General features: G+C 34.8%; 1 protein-coding gene across 2 annotated transcripts in view; it reads left to right on the forward strand.

Moving 5' to 3' along the window:
* Positions 1 to 18,597, forward strand: part of NCKAP1 (NCK associated protein 1) — a 100,595-nt gene extending 81,998 nt beyond the window's left edge. The window contains exons 24-31 of one of the 2 annotated variants that reach the window (XM_032637442.1): positions 880 to 973; positions 6,815 to 6,897; positions 7,351 to 7,431; positions 9,670 to 9,763; positions 12,457 to 12,573; positions 13,167 to 13,276; positions 14,363 to 14,452; positions 15,483 to 18,597. In XM_032637442.1, coding sequence (XP_032493333.1) covers positions 880 to 973; positions 6,815 to 6,897; positions 7,351 to 7,431; positions 9,670 to 9,763; positions 12,457 to 12,573; positions 13,167 to 13,276; positions 14,363 to 14,452; positions 15,483 to 15,599 — 786 coding nt within the window. In that variant the 3' untranslated portion in view covers positions 15,600 to 18,597. The remainder of the gene's footprint in view (positions 1 to 879; positions 974 to 6,814; positions 6,898 to 7,350; positions 7,432 to 9,669; positions 9,764 to 12,456; positions 12,574 to 13,166; positions 13,277 to 14,362; positions 14,453 to 15,482) is intronic. The other variant, XM_032637443.1, reaches the window with a different exon arrangement.
* Positions 18,598 to 18,796: the final 199 nt, after the last annotated feature.

Below are 18,796 nucleotides of genomic sequence, written 5' to 3' on the forward strand. Positions count from 1 at the left end.
ACTAGTATGGGAAAAATTACTTTTATAGATTTTCCATGGAGTTTTTCATGCTCCCCTTAAATCAGTTGTCATCAGCCTTTGGCTTGTAACACAACCACTATGGCACTTCAACAATATGCTTGCTACATACATCTCCACACCCAGACCTGCTGAATTGAGATATCCAGGCTTTCCAAATACATATACCCACTATCTCTGCCAGAATAAAATTAATTATATTTGTTTGAGTTATAACTTTTAAATGAAATTACTTTTCCAGTACTCCTTTTAAGAAAAGCATTGTTTAATGAGTTATACTTTTCTTAATTAGCTATCCTTCACTCTCTTCCCTCTCTTCTCTTCCCTTTTCTCAGTGGTCCCTGAAAGAGGAGGTAGATAATTGACATTTCCTTTTTGTGCTAGGAAACATTGCTCTGTTCTCTGTGAAGTGGTACCATACCCCTACAAGTTTTTCTCCCTCTGATTATATATATATCCAATGATGAACTCTAGGCTACCTTTAGCCAGCTTTAACTTTAGCAAGTTCTTTTTGTTTTAGTTGGAATTTATTGCTCTCTATATCCACTTCAGTGTCTGCTTTTTATTATTGGTGCTGTTCTGTGTCTAAGCAGAAGATAATCCTTTATACTACTACTTATCTTTATTGCTTTTTCCTGAACTCCTCCCTTCTTGAATTTGCAAACTGAAGGAAAACATTAATTTTATGTAAATAATTTTAAAATTCTTTTATGAAAACAATAACAGAAACATAGCATAGAGCATCTAGATTTCATGTATTATTTTTCCTACTTGCTAGATTGTAATTTCCAAGCATGTTCTTATCTCATCAACATAAGGAGGTCTATGCCTGACCTAGGATCTTCCTTTTCCTTTCTTTAGAAACTTGTGGTGGAAAATGTTGATGTGCTAACACAAATGAGGACCAGCTTTGACAAACCCGACCAGATGGCTGCACTCTTTAAAAGATTATCATGTGAGTAAATCATGATACTTTTTATAAGCATTAAGAACACCTTGACACTCAGTATTTAGCTTTTGCTCAAATTTTATAAATATAAATAGTAAGTTATGAAAAATACTCCCTAGTAATGAGAACTAGAAAATTTTTGCAGTCAAAGGAACTTTTAAGTGAATGGCTTACCTGTTTCATATTTTGTTTTCTTTACAATACTCTTAGTACCATGTGTCAGATATTTGATATCATTATCAATTAGTTCATGAACCCATTAAATTAAATACAATAAGTCTATATTAATTTAGACTGAAGGAGATTTAACTTTAGAGTCTGTAATTTTCTGAAAATCAACTTTATCGAGGTATTGCTTATGTAAGTAAAATGCACACATTTAAGTGAACGGTGTGATGGATTTTGACAAATGTTGTGTACATCCACATAACCATTACCACAGTCAAGATGTAGAGCAGTCCAGTCACCTCAGAAAACTTCTCATGACTCTTTGTAGTCAGTTTCACACCATTAGACAGTGACTGATCTGATTTCTATCACTGTAGATTAAATTTGCCTGTTCCAGAACTTCATATAAACAGAATCACACAGTATATACTCTTTCGTATATATTGTTGAGATTCACCCCTCTGTGTTAAGTGAATCAGTACTTTGTTCCTTTTATTGCTAACTAGTATTCATTGTATGAAAACCTGAGCCTACACCTTAAAAAAAAATCTTCTTGATACTGATTCTTTGTGGGAGATATTTGAAATAGCAGTGAATCTTAAGTGTTTATTAAAGTATGTTTAGCCAAGTACCTATTTTAGATGTACTTGAATTAATTTCATTTGATTTTTGTCCTTGAACTCAAAAGTTATAATTAAAAATTATTTTAAAGTCATACTTCTTACTGATTCATTCAAAAGCCTTTACAACATTAAAAATTTAGTGAAATCCTAAATAAAATATTCTCCGTATTTGAGAAAACCAGAGAGTTTATTTTCCCAAGTAAAAAATAACCCTGAAGTAAATTAAAGATGCATATATTTTATATACTTCCCCTTTGATGTTTTTCTTTTAAATGTTTTGCAGCTATATCAAATTTTATAAAACTATAAAATGATTTAGAGAATCACTTTATTAGGCTATCTTATCCTGCTTTCAAAAATAGAAACTTGGGGACTTCCCTGGTGGCACAGTGGTTAAGAATCTGCCTGCCAATGCAGAGGACACGGGTTGGAGCCCTGGTCCGGGAAGATTCCACATGACGTGGAGCAAGTCTGTGTGCCACAACTACTGAGCCTGCACTCTAGAGCCCATGAGCCACAACTACTGAGCCCTTGTGCCACAACTACTGAAGCCTGCACGCCTAGAGCCCGTGTGCTGCGAATAGAGAAAGCCCACACGCAGCAACAATGACCCAACGCAGCCAAAAAATAAATGAATAAAAAAATACAAAATTATTTAATAAAAGTTAATATAAGACTATGCTACAGGGGCTTGCCTGGTGGCGCAGTGGTTGGGAGTCCACCTGCTGATGCAGGGAACACGGGTTTGTGCCCTGGTCCAGGAGGATCCCACATGCCGTGGAGTGGCTGGGCCCACGAGCCATGGCCGCTGAGCCTGCGCATCCGCAGCCTGTGCTCCGCAACGGGAGAGGCCACAACAGTGAAAGGCCCGCATACCACAAAAAAACAAAAACAAAAACAAAACAAAAAACTATACTACAGGTTGCCTTTTAGAACAGATCAGTGGTTGCCAGAACTGTAAAGGGAAGGCAGCAAAGGAGTTTTTTGGGGTGATGAAGTTGGTCACCACTGTGGTGATGGTGGTAACAGATCTACACAAGTTAAATTTTTCCTAGAGCTGTACACTGAAAGGGGGAAAAGTCAAGTTTACTGTATGGAACTTTAAAAAATGAAATGAAAAAAAGGAAAGATTGACTTGGTAGCATTATAGGGAGGAGGAGTGTGAATAAATACTTAGTAAGGGGACTTCCCTGGTGGCACTTCGGAATCCACCTGCCAATACAGGGAACCCAGGTTCGATCCCTGGTCCAGGAAGATCCCACATGCTGCGGAGCAACTAAGCCCGTGCACCACAACTACTGAGCCTGCATGCCGCAACTACTGAAGCCCATGTGCTGCAACTGCCGAGCCCGCGTGCTGCAACTACTGAAGCCTGTGTGCCTAGAGCCCGTGCTCTGCAACAAGAGAAGCCACCGCAACGAGAAGCCCGTGCACCGCAACTAGAAAAAGCCCATGCACGGCAATGAAGACCCAACACAGCCAAAAATAAAAAAATTTTTAAAAAAATCTTAGTAGGATATTATTTTTTAAATCCCTATCTGATCTCTTTTGTTCATTGTTTTTTTTTAACGTCTTTATTGGAGTATAATTGCTTTACAATAGTGTGTTAGTTTCTGCTTTATAACAAAGTAAATCAGCTATACATACATACACATATATCCCCATATACCCTCCCTCTTGTGTCTCCTTCCCACCCTCCCTATCCCACCCCTCTAGGTGGTCGCAAAGCACCGAGCTGATCTCCCTGTGCTCTGTGGCTGCTTCCCACTAGCTATCTGTTTTACATTTGGTAGTGTATATATGTCCATGCCACTCTCTCACTTCTTCCTATCTTACCCTTCCCCCTCCCCATGTCCTCGAGTCCATTCTCTACGTCTGTGTCTTTATTCCTGTCCTGCCCCTAGGTTCTTCAGAACCATTTTTTTTTTCTTTTTTTTTAGATTCCATATATATGTGTTAGCTTACGGTATTTGTTTTTCTCTTTCTGACTTAGTTCACTCTGTTTGACAGACTCTGGGTCCATCCACCTCACTACAAATAACGCAATTCTGTTTCTTTTTATGGCTGAGTAATATTCCATTGTGTATATGTGCCATATCTTCTTTATCCATTCTTCTGTCATTGGACTCTTAGGTTGCTTACATGTCCTGGCTATTGTAAATAGAGCTGCAGTGAACATTGTGGTACATGACTCTTTTTGAATTATGGTTTTCTCAAGGTATGTGCCCAGTAGTGGGATCGCTGGGTGTATGGTAGTTCTATTTTTAGTTTTTTAAGGAACCTCCATACTGTTCTCCATAGTGGCTGTATCAATTTACATTCCCACCAGCAGTGCAAGAGGGTTCCCTTTTCTCCACACCCTCTCCAGCATTTATTGTTTGTAGACTTTTTGATGATGGCCATTCTGACCGGTGTGAGGTGATACCTCATTGTAGTTTTGATTTGCATTTCTCTAATGATTAGTGATTTTGAGCATCCTTTCTTGTGTTTGCTGGCAATCTTTTGTTCATTGTTATACTATATACTTATATTTTCTAGTATGTTTTACTTTATTATTATTATTCACATTTCTTTAATTTTTAAATACTCATTTGATCACCCAGCTGGCCTTAACCCTACTTAATTTCATGCTAATAAACAACGTTTTGACTGTGTCATCTGGTTAGAAGCAGCTAATCCACTGCAGTGTTCAATGCATGTTTACTGTTACTTTAACTCTTCTATTCGTGGATTTGAAACAAAATCTTTTTTGTGATTTGGAAAAAGAAAAGATCTGCTTGAGAGTGACTTATTTAGGGGAATAGAGAAAGCTACGCTTTGAGTTGAACTGTTTTCCAGAATACTCTCTTCTGTCTCTGATCTCTTCTTTACCTTTGTGCTGCCTTTATCCCATATACAGAAATTGCTTTACTTTTGTAGTAGTTTGATTTTCATAGTCAACAAACACATTCTTTTAAATACCCTAAAAAAGAGAAAGCAATATAATTTATTAAAAGTAGCTCTGGGGAATTCCCTGGAGGTCCAATAGTTAGGTACTTTCACTGCCATGGCCTGGATTCAATCCCTGGTTGGGGAAGTAAGATCTTGCAAGGCACGTGGTACGGCCAAAAAAAAAAATGTAGCTCTGAATTGGGAGACAACCTGAAATTAACTTTTAGTTTTTTGGAATTTCTGACTATGTGACTTGAGCACATTTATTTTATTTATTAAAACAATAAGTTAAACAAGATTTCTTAATGTGAAGTTTCTCAGAACTTTTAATGTTATTGTGCATATTCAAGAGGAGGTTATAGCTATAGTCTTTGCAAACTTCATTAAATTCTGGGTAACATCGAAGTATATGATTATATCACACTACTTATTTTCTGATTGTTCACCTTATTCTCTGCATTCTTTTTTCTGGGTTTGCTGTCTTGTTTTTTGGACTGGAATGCTCTTTTGTTCTCACTCCTTTATGCCCATAAATTGGATGACATATTCTCAGAGAAATATTTTCTTTTACCCTCATTTCTTCTCTCCTTATCTGGATAGTAACAACTTTCTAGTCTCATTTCTTGAATAACCATTTTATTGAACATCTTCTAGTCTTGTGGGTCTTAAGCACTCTGCTGAGTGCTATGAATAGATAAAAAGATTAATAAGACTTTGCTCCTGTGGAATTTATAACATATTTGTGCCTTACATGATTTTGTTAACACTTTTAATTCTCATCACATTTTGGCTTCTATTATGCCTTCCATGTGTATTAATAAAAGATGCTTATGGTAAAGGTTTAAACAAACCACACAGGAGGTAGAAAGTCAAAACAAAATTCTCTCCAGTTCTACTTCTCAAAGGTTTAACTACAGTTAACAGTTTTCTGTACATCTGTCGAGAAATTTATTATGTATATATAAATATGTGTGTGTATATATGTATATACATATATACCTTCTCTCATATAAATAGGATCATATTTTCTTAGTTTTCTTGACAGTCCATTTAGACTGTTATTAAGGTCTAGATTATTATTTTGTTTATATTTGTTTTTTATATAGTACAACGACTTGTGTATGGGGAGTAATTCAATAAATTTTGGTTTTTTAAAATATGAAGATATTGATCCTTCTAATTCTAATATCTCCTGATTTTATTTAACCAAGTTTTGATATTGAATATAATAGCAATAAATTTCAGAATAATGTTCTCTAACCAAAATGTAAGTGATCAAATCCATTCATAGTCTTCAGAAACCTGGTCTTACTGCTTATGATCTCAATAGTCATTTTGTTTCTGGACTCTCTAGATCTCAACTGCTTAATTTAGCATCTCCAAGTTCCAGGGCCAGTTGATATTTTCTCTTTTTTTTTTTGGCTGTGTTGGGTCTTAGTTGCGGCACACAGGATCTTCATTGAGCCATGCGGCATCTTTTGTTGCAGTGCGCTGGCTCCTCATTGTGTCACGTGGGCTTCTCTCTAGTTGTGGCATGCAGGTTTTTTTCTCTGTAGTTGTGGCACGTGGTCTGCAGAGCACGCGGGCTGTGTAGTTTGTGGCATGCGGGCTCTTTCATTGAGGTATGTGAGCTCAGTAGTTGTGGTGCATGGGCTTAGTTGCCCGGAGGCGTGTGGGATCTTAGTTCCCCGACCAAGGATTGAACCCTCATCCCCTGCATTGGAAGGTGGATTCTCTACCACTGGACCACCAAGGAAGTCCCACCAGTTGATTTTTGAGGATCCACTCTGATCAGCTTCTTTTTCCCCTAGTCTCTCTCTCCTTCCTCCTATCACTACCATTAATGTGATAGGATTATACAGGTGGCTACTTGCATGATTGTTTCAGGATTCTGATGAACCATCTAAACCATTTTAAAGAACAGAGTGTACTCCACTGGAAGTAAACTATAATTTCCTAATTTTAACATCAGTTTTCAGTACCCTTGCCTCTTTAATCATTGGTTGTAATCAGATTGTTTTTAATTGTGCCTTTTATCATGGGGATTTTATGACTAAGAGTTTTCTCCATGGTTAAGAAAGAATCCAATTCACTCTCTTCTTTTCTCCCCTTCCTTCAAATTTAGCTGTTGACAGTGTCTTGAAGAGGATGACAATAATTGGTGTAATTTTATCCTTCCGATCATTGGCACAAGAAGCACTTAGAGATGTAAGAAACCATTACGAGTACATATCCTATAGCCAAATAATCCTTTTTAATTTCCCAGAAATTTAAAAGTAACTTTAAAAATTTATAGTTGGCAGTAATATAATTAAAATTCCAGTTTTCATAGTTTATGTGAAATAAAGCATATAAAAATTATAGTTACTTAAACTCATTTTTTGTTTTGGTATTTAAATTTAGGGGATATAACTTGCCTGAATATTGTGCTACTTTTTCAACTATTTTCTTCATTAGAGCATTTTCCATTTTGACTATACTTGGTTTGGCATCAAATACATTCCGTTTATGTGTATTGTAGTACTTTAGAAAATCACTTGAAAATAGACAAAGTAAAATAATTTTTATGCAAACTAGAAGTAATTGAATGGTAATATCTCATAAGTTTAGAGGTTGCTTTTTAAAAATAATTCTACATTCTTAATTTGTTTTCCTGCCTAGGTCTTGTCCTACCACATTCCTTTTCTTGTCAGTTCAATTGAAGATTTCAAGGATCACATTCCAAGGGAAACTGATATGAAGGTAATAAAACTTCTATTTGGATTTTACAGTTTCTAAAATGACATATTTAACTTACATACGAAGTAAAATTTAGTAAATCCTAAGCTACTATAAAGTTTATATTTTAGAGTGATGGGTTAGCATGCTTGCCTTTGAAAATGCATCTTAGAGAGCTCAGCACCAAAATACTATATAGGCATTTTGAAAGTCAATCTTCCTTGATCACCTATAGCAATGTAAAATGGGTTAAGATCAATCACCTTTTCCTTAAACTGATAGCTGTTTATACATGGTCATAAGCAGAATGAAAAAGATAAGCCAGAGCTTCCCTGGTGGCACAGTGGTTGAGAGTCCACCTGCTGATGCAGGGGACACAGGTTCGTGCCCTGGTCTGGGAAGATCCCATGTGCCGCAGAGCGGCTGGGCCAGTGAGCCATGGCCACTGAACCTGCGTGTCCGGAGCCTGTGCTCCGCAACGGGAGAGGCCACAACAGTGAAAGGCCCGCGTACTGCAAAAAAAAAAAAAGATAAGCCAGTGAAATGAGAGTTGTTTTGTTTTAAATAAAGCTAATTTCAGTTTTTAAAAATTGATGTTAAAAAAATCTTATAAAAGGATGTTAATTATAGGCTATAATTTTTTAAATTAGTATCCTGTTTTAAATAAATATAAGAAGGTTGGTAGCCTTACCAGAGTCCACAGGTTTTGTTTGTTTTGTAAATTTATTGATCATTTATTTATTAAATCAGCCACTGATTTAATCCCAGCAGATTTACCAGTGGTTACACATCTAGTAAGTAACCTATCATATCTATATTTTCTAAACTTTAATGTTTCTTGGAAAGATTATTTTCTGTTTTGCATATTTTGAAAAGTTCTGACTTGAAAAAGTTATTTCTAAACTTTTTGTATGGCGTTCAAGTCTCAAATTTATTTTTGAGGCTTAGCTTCCATTACTTGTTCCATCCTTCTCTCTCTCTCTTTACTTCCTTACTTTATCCCTCTCTTCCACTGGGTCCTGTAAGATGACCGAATCTTGTTGTGTGCATTCTCACATTTTCTACTTTGTTCTCTAACTTATTCTTCCTGAAAATCCTGGCTGCTTCTATTTTTGCCTTTTGAAATCCTGCCATCTTTTAATGCCTGATTCAATTGCCATCTTCTAAGAAATATTGCTGGATCCCCAAGTGATCATTTCATCTCTTCTTTCTTTTTTTTTTTAGTATTATCAGAGAACTTTATGTTTGTTCATTGTAGTATTATAGTTGTGCCCTGTATTATAGTTGTGTTTTAACACTTAAATTTATACTAGATTGTAAACATTTGTTGTTGTAATATCAGGGCTAACCAATTATGTAGGTAGTTTTGTTTTGTTTTTAAGTTTTGGCTGCATTGGGTCTTCGTTGCTGTGTGCGGGCTTTCTCTGATTGTGGTGAGCAGGGGCTACTCTTCGTTGCGTTGCGCGAGCTTCTCATTGCAGTGGCTTCTCTTATTGCGGAGCACAGGCTCTAGGCGCACGGGCTTCAGTAGTTGTGGCACACCGGCTTAGTTGCTCTGCGGCATGTGGGATCTTCCCAGACCAGGGATCGAACCTGTATCCCCTGCATTGGCAGGTGAATTCTTAACCACTGTGGCACCAGGGAAGTCCCATGTAGGTAGTTTTTAACTGAGTTATTGAGCGGAGTATCCTTGAAATCCTTATGTGATACCAAAAGAAATTAGTCATTTGAAATTGCTTTATCAGGTTTTAAATTAGTACTCCTTTAAAAATCTATTATAATAAGTAATTTACTGTATGATTAGGCATTGAGCCACTATAATTTTAAATTAGACAAGTATGGACATAAAACGTAAGGCCGGTAATTTTGATTCACTTTTGTTCTTTTTTTCATATCTGTTGGTTTGATCTTGATCTTACACTTATGCTTCCAAGAAAAATAATAGCTTTAGAATGATTCTGTTGGAATTGCCACAGAAAGCATACAAGTTTTGTTTGGCTTAGTAGTGTCAAGTTATAATCAGCAGTGCACACACACAAAATACTAAATCAGCTTGTTCAGTGTAGTTAGTTGTGCTGTAGTTCCTTCTATAGCCAAGTTTCTGAAATTCTCTAGTGTTCTTGTAGGCAGACTCTAATTTAAACACTATACCTTTTCTTACTAAAGTGAGATTTCTCAGAAATTTATAATCTATATCTATATAGATTATAAATCTATAATCTATATCTATATCAAGAAATCTATAATTCTTGTATTTTTTAGGTTGCAATGAATGTATATGAATTGTCATCAGCTGCTGGATTACCGTGTGAGATTGATCCTGCCTTGGTGGTAGCTCTTTCCTCACAAAAATCAGGTAAAATGCATTAGTAATTATGTAGTAGTCTTAGTAAATAACCAGGACAACACAGATATAGCTGTGATACTTATTTGTTTGTTCAACTGCCTGCTTTATATCAAGGGTTTTTTTTGTTTGTTGTACATACAGATTAGATATTTAAGTCATAAGACTGTCTGAGGTTATTAAGCCCATTTAGTATGCAGAAATAAGGAGGATCAGAGTCTGAGTCCTGGTACACTCTCAAGTTTAAGAGTTCAGGGAGAAGAGGAAGAACTACTAAAAGATAAATTTGAGAAGGAAGGATCTGTGAAGGAGAAGAAAAACCAGGAAAGAATCGCTTCGAGGAGAGTGGAAAGGGAATGATCAGCTATGTAGAATTAATACGTGTGACAAGAGCAATGTCAGTGAAGTCTTAGAGGCAAAAGGCTCATTAAAGAGGGCTTAGGAGAAAACAATTAGAGATAATGAGTATAAAACAACTCTCTCACAGAGTTTTACTGTAAAAAGGGGAGCAAAGAAGTAAAATTATAGTAGCAGGAGGCAAGAGTAAAATCAAGAGAAGGATATTTTTCACATGGGGAAATAATAGCATTTGTGTGCTGATGGAGATGGTCTAATAGATAGAAGCATTGTTATCTAGAAAAGGGTGTCTTGGGAATTCCCTGGCAGTCTAGTGGTTAGGACTCAGCTGTTTCACTGCCAGGGCCAGGGTTCAATCCCTGCTTGGGAAACTAAGATCCCGCAAGCTGCTGTGCAGCCAAACAAACAAATAGATAAAATGTATAGAAAAATAGAAAAGGGTGTCTTATATTAATTGGACTAGAGCTACTTACCATAAAGAGTCTGTGCATTATTATGTAATATTAAACGTTCAGAATATTTTAGAATCAGCCCTTTGAAATGTGGTACACAGAATTCTCTAGATATTTCTAGATTTTTCTACAAAGTAAAAACATTTCATCTGCTTCTGGCACTGAAATACCTTCCCCTACTTCCTTGGATGTAACATGGTGTTTGACTGAGTTCATCAGTTCTTTTTTTTTTTTTTTTTTCCTGCTGTACGGGCCTCTCACGGTTGTGGCCTATCCCATTGCGGAGCACAGGCTCCAGACGCACAGGCTCATCGGCCATGGCTCACGGGCCCAGCCGCTCCGCGGCATGTGGGATCTTCCCGGACCGGGGCACGAACCCTTGTCCCCTGCATCGGCAGGCGGACTCTCAACCACTGCGCCACCAGGGAAGCCCCATCAGTTCTTTTTTGATTTGACATTACTTTTGTTTCATCATTCTTACAGTATGTTAATTATAGTTACATGGATAATTACTATAATTACTTGATTTGCCACAGCTATATTTTTCATAATCAGCCAGATTTTTTTCCCCTGAAATATAGTTGATTTAGTGTTGTGCCAATCTCTGCTGTACAGCAAAATGACTCAGTTACACACATACAGACATTCTTTTTTTTATATTCTTTTCCATATGGTTTATCACAGGACATTGAATATAGTTCCCTGTGTTATACAGTAGGACCTTGTTGTTCATCCATCCTGTATATAATAGTTCACATCTGCTAATCCCACACTCCCAGTCCTTCCCTCCTCCACCCACCTCCCCCTTGGCAACCAGAAGTCTGTTTTCTATGTCTGTGAGTCTATTTCTGTTTTGTGGATAGGTTGATTTGTGCCATATTTTAGATTCCACATATAAGTGATATCATAAGGTATTTATCTTTCTCTTCCTGACTGACTTCACTTAGTTTAATAATCTCTAGTTACATCCGTGTTGCTGCAAGTGGCATTATTTCATTCTTTTTTATGGCTGAGTAGTATTCCATTGTATATATGTACCACATCTTCTTTATCTATTATCTGTCGATGGACATTTAGGTTATTTCCATGTTTTAGCTATTGTGAATAGTCATGACCAGCCAGATTTTTAAAATATATTCTGGCTCTTTTCGTATGTTCAATTCTTAGTTATATGTGTTGATAAATAGTAAGGTGACTAGAAGTTCCCAGGTACCCGATAAGTGAAGTACCTAGATAACCCACAGTTTTAGTATATGGATACAATAAATATTTTAGATAAATTATTTTACAATAAATATTTAAAACCTTAGGACAATACTAGTTGTATTCATTTATGACTGGTTTCTCCTGTCTTCTAAAATGGAGAAGTTAGAAATCCAGTCTACTTTCCACATTTATCTCTTTTTAATAGTACATTTCACTTATATCTATTTTAGAAAAAAAACTAAAGAGTTTTCTGGATGATTTTGCAGAGTAAGTTATGACATAATTTTCTATACTGAAACATAGAATTTTCCTATAAAGTAATTTATTATTAGTTTTCAATTAGGAAATTTTAGGATTCCAGTAATTCTAAACATATTTTTAGTCCTGTAACTAAAACTGTATTTAGTTACAGGACTAATATTTTTAAATCTTACAGTTTAAAAAAAATTTTTTTTGCTTTATTGTTTTATTAGAGGTCCTTGAAATATGCCTAAGGACTTGATAATAGCCAATAGTAATGTGTTTTATTTCTATTCATTCTGTATGTCTTGTAACAAAATTGTAATCAGTTCTATAGAGACTCAGTAAAATACACAAGAATTAAAATATGCTTTTTCTGGTTTAGATGATCAACTCTTAACTAATCTTGACAGAAATACCTTGACTTTATTTTTAATTTTTATCCCTTAGAAAACATAAGTCCAGAAGAAGAATATAAAATTGCCTGCCTCCTCATGGTCTTTGTGGCAGTTTCTTTGCCAACACTGGCCAGTAATGTGATGTCTCAGTATAGCCCTGCTATAGAAGGTAATAGTGGTTTAAAATTGTTTTGGCACTGGAAAAGTTATGAGTTTTGACATAGTAGGTACTTTTCAAGTAATTGATTTTTTTTAATAATAAAAAGTGGGTTAAGTTCTGCCGCTTACTAGTTGTATAACCTTGGATAGTCAGTTTTTCTTTTTCTAAGCCCCAGTTTCGTATACACATATGAAATGTGTATATGTGAGCCTGTGGGTGCCTGAATGTGTGTGTGGCAGGGGATGGTGAAGGGAGTATCCAACTCTTAGGATTATTTTAAGGATTGAATGAGGAAATATTTGTAAAGCAGCTAAGCACTTATTTTTTAAGTTTCCAAGACAATATAAAACTGATATATGGTTTCTTTTAGGGGTTTTTGAAAATATGCCTGTTTAATATAGATATAATTATTTGTTGTTCTCTTCTACACTGTTCTTAAAAGCACTAGTTCTCATGAAAGTGAAGGGAGAGCAAGCAAGGCAGGTTATGATGCTTCAGCTCTGTTTTTAATCATGCCACTATTTATGTAGATTATGAAGTCATTAAAGATTTGATATTTTGGGGTCACACAGAAACCACAAACCCTATTTGCGCTTTCTCAGGGCACTGCAACAACATACACTGCTTGGCCAAAGCCATCAACCAGATCGCTGCAGCTTTGTTTACAATTCACAAGGGAAGCATTGAAGATCGGCTTAAAGAATTTCTGGCGGTGTGTATAATCAAACAAAACTCATGACAATTTTTAGAGAAAATTAAAAATCGTAACTATGAAGTGTAACAAAGTAAATTCTCTTAATTAATTAATTAATTTTTGGAATAAGGAATAAGTAAAGACAGGGCATTGAAGTCAAAGAGCAGTTAGTTTAGCATTTTTTCCTTTGACTTAGAAGTCTCTCATTTCTAGAGCTCTGCAATGTGACTTTTTTTCCTAAGCTGATGTTTGGACTGCCCTAGAATTTTGCCTAGAGTTTGAAAGAGGAAAAAACAAAACAAAGGAAAATTGAGGCAAAAGATGAATGTATCCCTCTAAAAGGATGTATTTTACTTATTTCTATTTATTTGGAGAAAGACAGTTAATGGAATCAAACTCAAAAGTAAGAATACTATTCACTGCCAAAAGAGGGTAGTAGTGCTAACTCTAGCCTCATGAAGTATAGCTTTTAGTTTCTGTGGTAGTGTAGCTCTTCCTTCCCTTTATCAACTTAACCTTTTTCATATTTTAATTAAAAGAAAGATGCAGTGTGGTATAAAGAACACTAGAATATTTGCTTCTTTTTAAGTTATAAATCCTGTTGGCTTTAAAAAATTTTTTTTTAATTTTTAAAGTAAACGTAGTAGCAAACTAACTTGAGGACAAAATAACATCTATTTCAAAGAAAACGGTATTAAGAGTTAAAATTTTTCTTTTCATTTTCTTTATTTCCTTTATTTAAGACTTAATGTTTTAATCTCATTGTGGTCCTATTAACTCAAACTCAATGTGAAATTTTCTTCTTATTTGAGAATTAAGAAATATAGTTAATACAGTTACTGGGAAGAGAAAAAGCAATTTAAATCATTTTTTTAAAAAAGACTTGTTCTGAAAAAAATCAGTTTTAAAAACCAATAAGAATATTTGATTACATTTATTACCTTTGTATCTGTTTATACCTTAATAGCTCTTAAATTGTTGCTTGAATGTAAAGAGCCTAAGCTCACCTTATGATTGAAATGTGTTGCAAGTTGAAGCATACTGAAAATAAGTGGTGAACATTTATTTTAAAAAACTTATTTAAAATGTATGTACACTTTTAAGCTTGCATCCTCCAGTCTACTGAAAATTGGCCAGGAGACAGATAAAACAACAACAAGAAATAGAGAATCTGTTTATTTACTGCTAGATATGGTAAGTCTTATTTTAATTTTTGCTAACAACAAAAAAGTTCCAGTCATTCCTGATAGTCTTTTCTTGATACTTCAGTCATTAAATTATAATAAGAGCTGATGTATTTTTTTTAAAACATCTTTATTGGAGTATAATTGCTTTACAATGGTGTGTTAGTTTCTGCTTTATAACAGTGATGTATTTTTTTGACCATTTATATTCACTCCACCCAAGCCACACACTTTCTAATAATTGCTAAATAGACTGATATCGCTTGTACTTTACCATATGGTAATCGCATCAGAAAACAACAGAATAAAAGATCACCATTACCTGTAGAGTATTCTTTTATGAATAGTTTTTCAACCTATTGGGAAACACTCAGGCTTTATATTTTCCTAGTGTATCAGTTTGAACTCTTTTCCGAATTTTCTGTTTTTTGACTTCATCCCACCCATCTAATAACATTTCCTGTAATTTTCTGTGCCTCGTCAGTTCCTTCTCTTTACTGCCGTGAAACCACCTGTGCTTGTTTCTACCATGTGATTCTTTCCTCACAATAATTTCCTTTATCTGCAGAGGTCTGTGTCTATCCTAATAATGATTCGGCATACCTCGTAGCTCGAATCTTTTTTCAGATAGACTTTCTTGATTACTTTGGCCTATGTTAACTTTTCTACTCTTTTGAACTCTCTGGAACTTAACAGCTTTCCACTTAATCATAGATGGTCTCATGTTTGATTTGGCTTTTTAGCTTAATGTTGGGTTCCAGTTAGACTTGATGATATGGACCATATTTTAAATGTGATATATTGTTGAGGGCAATGCAAGTGCTCAGTATTTCCTGTTGATTAATTGATTTAATTGAAAAGTAGTGATTTAAAACGTTTTGATAGCATACACTGTGGCACATTCGCATTTCAGATTTTAAAGTGAAAGGAAAACTTATGTCTGTTCCCAATAACGGCAATATAAAATTGTGCTTTACTAGTTGTCAGTAAATGTTCCCATTATAAATAAGTTGAATTGATGCATTTTTGGGATTTTTCAGATTGTGCAGGAATCCCCATTCCTGACAATGGATCTTTTGGAATCTTGTTTTCCTTATGTCTTGCTGAGAAATGCATACCATGCTGTCTACAAGCAAAGTGTTACATCTTCTGCATAAAATACCTACTTATTGAAGACAAGCACGCATTTTTGTTGCCTCGGTTTTACCTGTAAACTGTGGAACTATTTTACCTTAAGGCCTGAGAAACAGTTTCGTGGATTATAAATTTCTTTCATGCAGTTGTGTTTTCTGATCATTGGTTTCTTAATATCGTTGTACTTCAGTATACTTGGTTGATTTAGGTTGCACATTCACTGAATTCACTGAAATTATTTCAATAATTTTAGAGTATCATTTGTTTGAAAAACATGCATTCTCTATGTTTTTGATATTTGATATGAAAAACCTTTGCTTGTTTATTTCTGAAAAAGAATTGTATTTAGTGATTATTTTAGATAGTGATATTATAGCATTCATCTGTGTGTAAATTATTTCATATAGGGAAGAGTTCTAACCTGTACCTATTATGGTTCTTATTGAAAACAAAACTGGATGTGCATTTCTGTGATGTTATGAATACATTTCTACTTTATTTTGAAACATTTGCCAAACTAATTACTATAACACTGTATAACATTAAAAATGTTAAAGGACTGCTTAGCATTAGAAGCAGGCTGTGTCCCAAAATTCTAAAACAGCAGCAAATGTTGTTGCTTGTATAAAGCCTAATGATAATTTTTAGACTAATTTCCATGGTGCCCTGTTGGCATTAGCACTACCATTGAACCCTGCTGTATAATAAACAATCTTAGACATTTATCAACTGTTGATACAAATGTTAGTCCCTAACCACTTTTTATATGTTTTAAATTTTTGAAGTTCAAGTGTACCTGCCATAACATAAAATAAACACTAGACTGTATCACATTTTGAATGATTTCTTTAATTTGGGATCCTCAGAAATTTACTCAGTAATATGAAAGTTTTCATTTAAACTTAGTTTAAAGTAAACTTTAATTTATTCTAGGAATGTCTAAGTAGCATGTTGATACCAGGTCACCTATTATAAGATTTGTTTAAATGTTTTGAAAAACATTCCACTAGAAAAAATATTAAAATTAGAAAATAAAATTCCGTAGCTTTTTTGTGGGGGGGGGCGGGTGCGCTCCCCAGATCTTAGTTCTCTGACCAGGGATCAAACCCGCGCCCCCTGCAGTGGAAGTGTGGAGTCCCAACCACTGGACCACCAGGGAAGTCCCTCCATAACATTTTTTTTTTAATTAAGAGCTAAAAATGAATCTTGTGTGCCATCAACTTGCTAATTTTTTTTTTTTTAACTTGCTAATTTTATCTGTGAGCAAGTGGACAGATACATTTGAAAGATTGGGGGAAAAAATGGAATGATCATAGAATTAGTGAAAATGTTGAGAACTACTGCATCAGTCAGTAATGAATGGGAAAGACATAAAGGGCCTATTGCTTGGCAGTTGTCACGGAGGGCAGAGCAGCTCATTTAGTAACCAGATGTTTTGCTCTTTGACTGGCATTGTAAAGACTGTTTCTCAACAGCTGTGTATCTGGATATCTTATAGAGCTTCTGTTGTTCACAGCTTCTTATGTATACACCCTGGTAACTCATGTTAAGATAAAAGAAAGCTCCTGTGAACTTAGTTACAATTTTTTGTTGTTCAGATACTGGGATGAAATTGAAGTGCCACAAGATTATCATATTTCTATTTTGTGTATGATTTCTCCAATCTGTATTTAAAGCAGGGAATAGTTGTCACTGTCTGTTGAAAATTTCCAGTGGTTCCATGAGGATTTTCTAAAAGGGAAGGAATTTTTAAATGGAATATTTTAAACTTGAAATAGCCTAAATACACAGGTAACAGTTGAAACTAAGATTAAGTGCTGTTTGCTTTGAAATATTAGGATCCTAGAGTGGTAATAACTTGTCAATAATGATATCCTCGGAGGTACAGTAGGCATTTGAGTATATACACTTTGACTGGGGTGATATGTTGAAGGGTATAAGGATGTACATAAGACATAATTTACCCCTCTTCGGGCCAAGAAAAAAATCGCTCTTTTATAGTCGTGTGAAGTTTACCTTGCCCCAGTTTTTTCTCATATATTCAAACTGACTGACTGACTGATGTCCTGTGTGATTGCTTTTTGCAGAGTCTTTCTACCTCCAAAAAATAAATAAATTTAACATTTTTTAAAATAAAGTTAAAAGTAAATTGACTACTATTTTTAACATCTTGTTTTTCTTAACTTTCTTATTTTCTTCTGAATTTATACTACAACGTACTGTTTTTATTTTCTCAACAGTGATGTCATCATACCATGTATGCTTGCCTGTAATCTACTTTTTTCACTCAAGTAGAAAAGGGTCTTTGATATTTATATTCTTTTTAAAGCCTTCATATATACCATAACTAGTTTAAAAGATTCATCTGGATGAACATTTAGACAGATTTCTTCTTTTTCACTACAGGCGTACCTTGGAGATATTGTGGATTCAGTTCCAGACCACTACAATAAAAGTGCATACCACAATAAAGCAAGTCACACAAATTTTTTGGTTTCCCGGTACATATAAAAGTTATGTTTACCCTGCACTGTAGTACGTTAACTGTGAAATAGTATTATGTCTTAAAAAATGTACATACCTAAATTTAAAATGTTTCATTGCTAAAATAATGCTAACCATCATCTGATAATGCAGGGTTGCTACCAGCATTCAATATACAAAAAACGCAGTATTTGTGAAGTGTAGTACAGCGAAGCGCCATAAAATGAAGTATTCTTGTATTACAAATATATTGTATCTTAGTGAACTTGGACTGTTATCTCCTTAAGATAATTTCTTACCGGTAAAATTGCTTGGTGGAAGGGTATATACATTTTAAACTTTGATACCTATTAAATTTCCCTCCAATAAGATTGTATCGGTTTTAGTCCTGCAATTGTGTGAGGATAATTTCCTCCTATAAGTAAACTATATACCAATTTTACTATTGTTGATGCATCTTTTCCTCCTTAAAAGATGAAACATAAATCTTGTTTTAATTTGCATACATTTGCTTATTAGTAAAGTGGAATATCTTTTTTTATGTTTACTGGTTTTTATTTAGTGAATTATTCATTTTCATTCTTTTTGTTGTTTTCAAGTGGAGTGGTCAAAAGATTTTCTCTTAAAATACTAATTGAACACATTTGCATGTATAAGATTTTTTAGTGCATGTATTTAGGATTGAAAACACCCCCATACAGTGTTGAGTATAGTGATATGACTATTAAAATATACT

This window comes from Phocoena sinus, chromosome 7 (genome assembly GCF_008692025.1).
Source record: "Phocoena sinus isolate mPhoSin1 chromosome 7, mPhoSin1.pri, whole genome shotgun sequence".
In the NCBI taxonomy this organism is placed as follows: Eukaryota; Metazoa; Chordata; class Mammalia; order Artiodactyla; family Phocoenidae; genus Phocoena; species Phocoena sinus.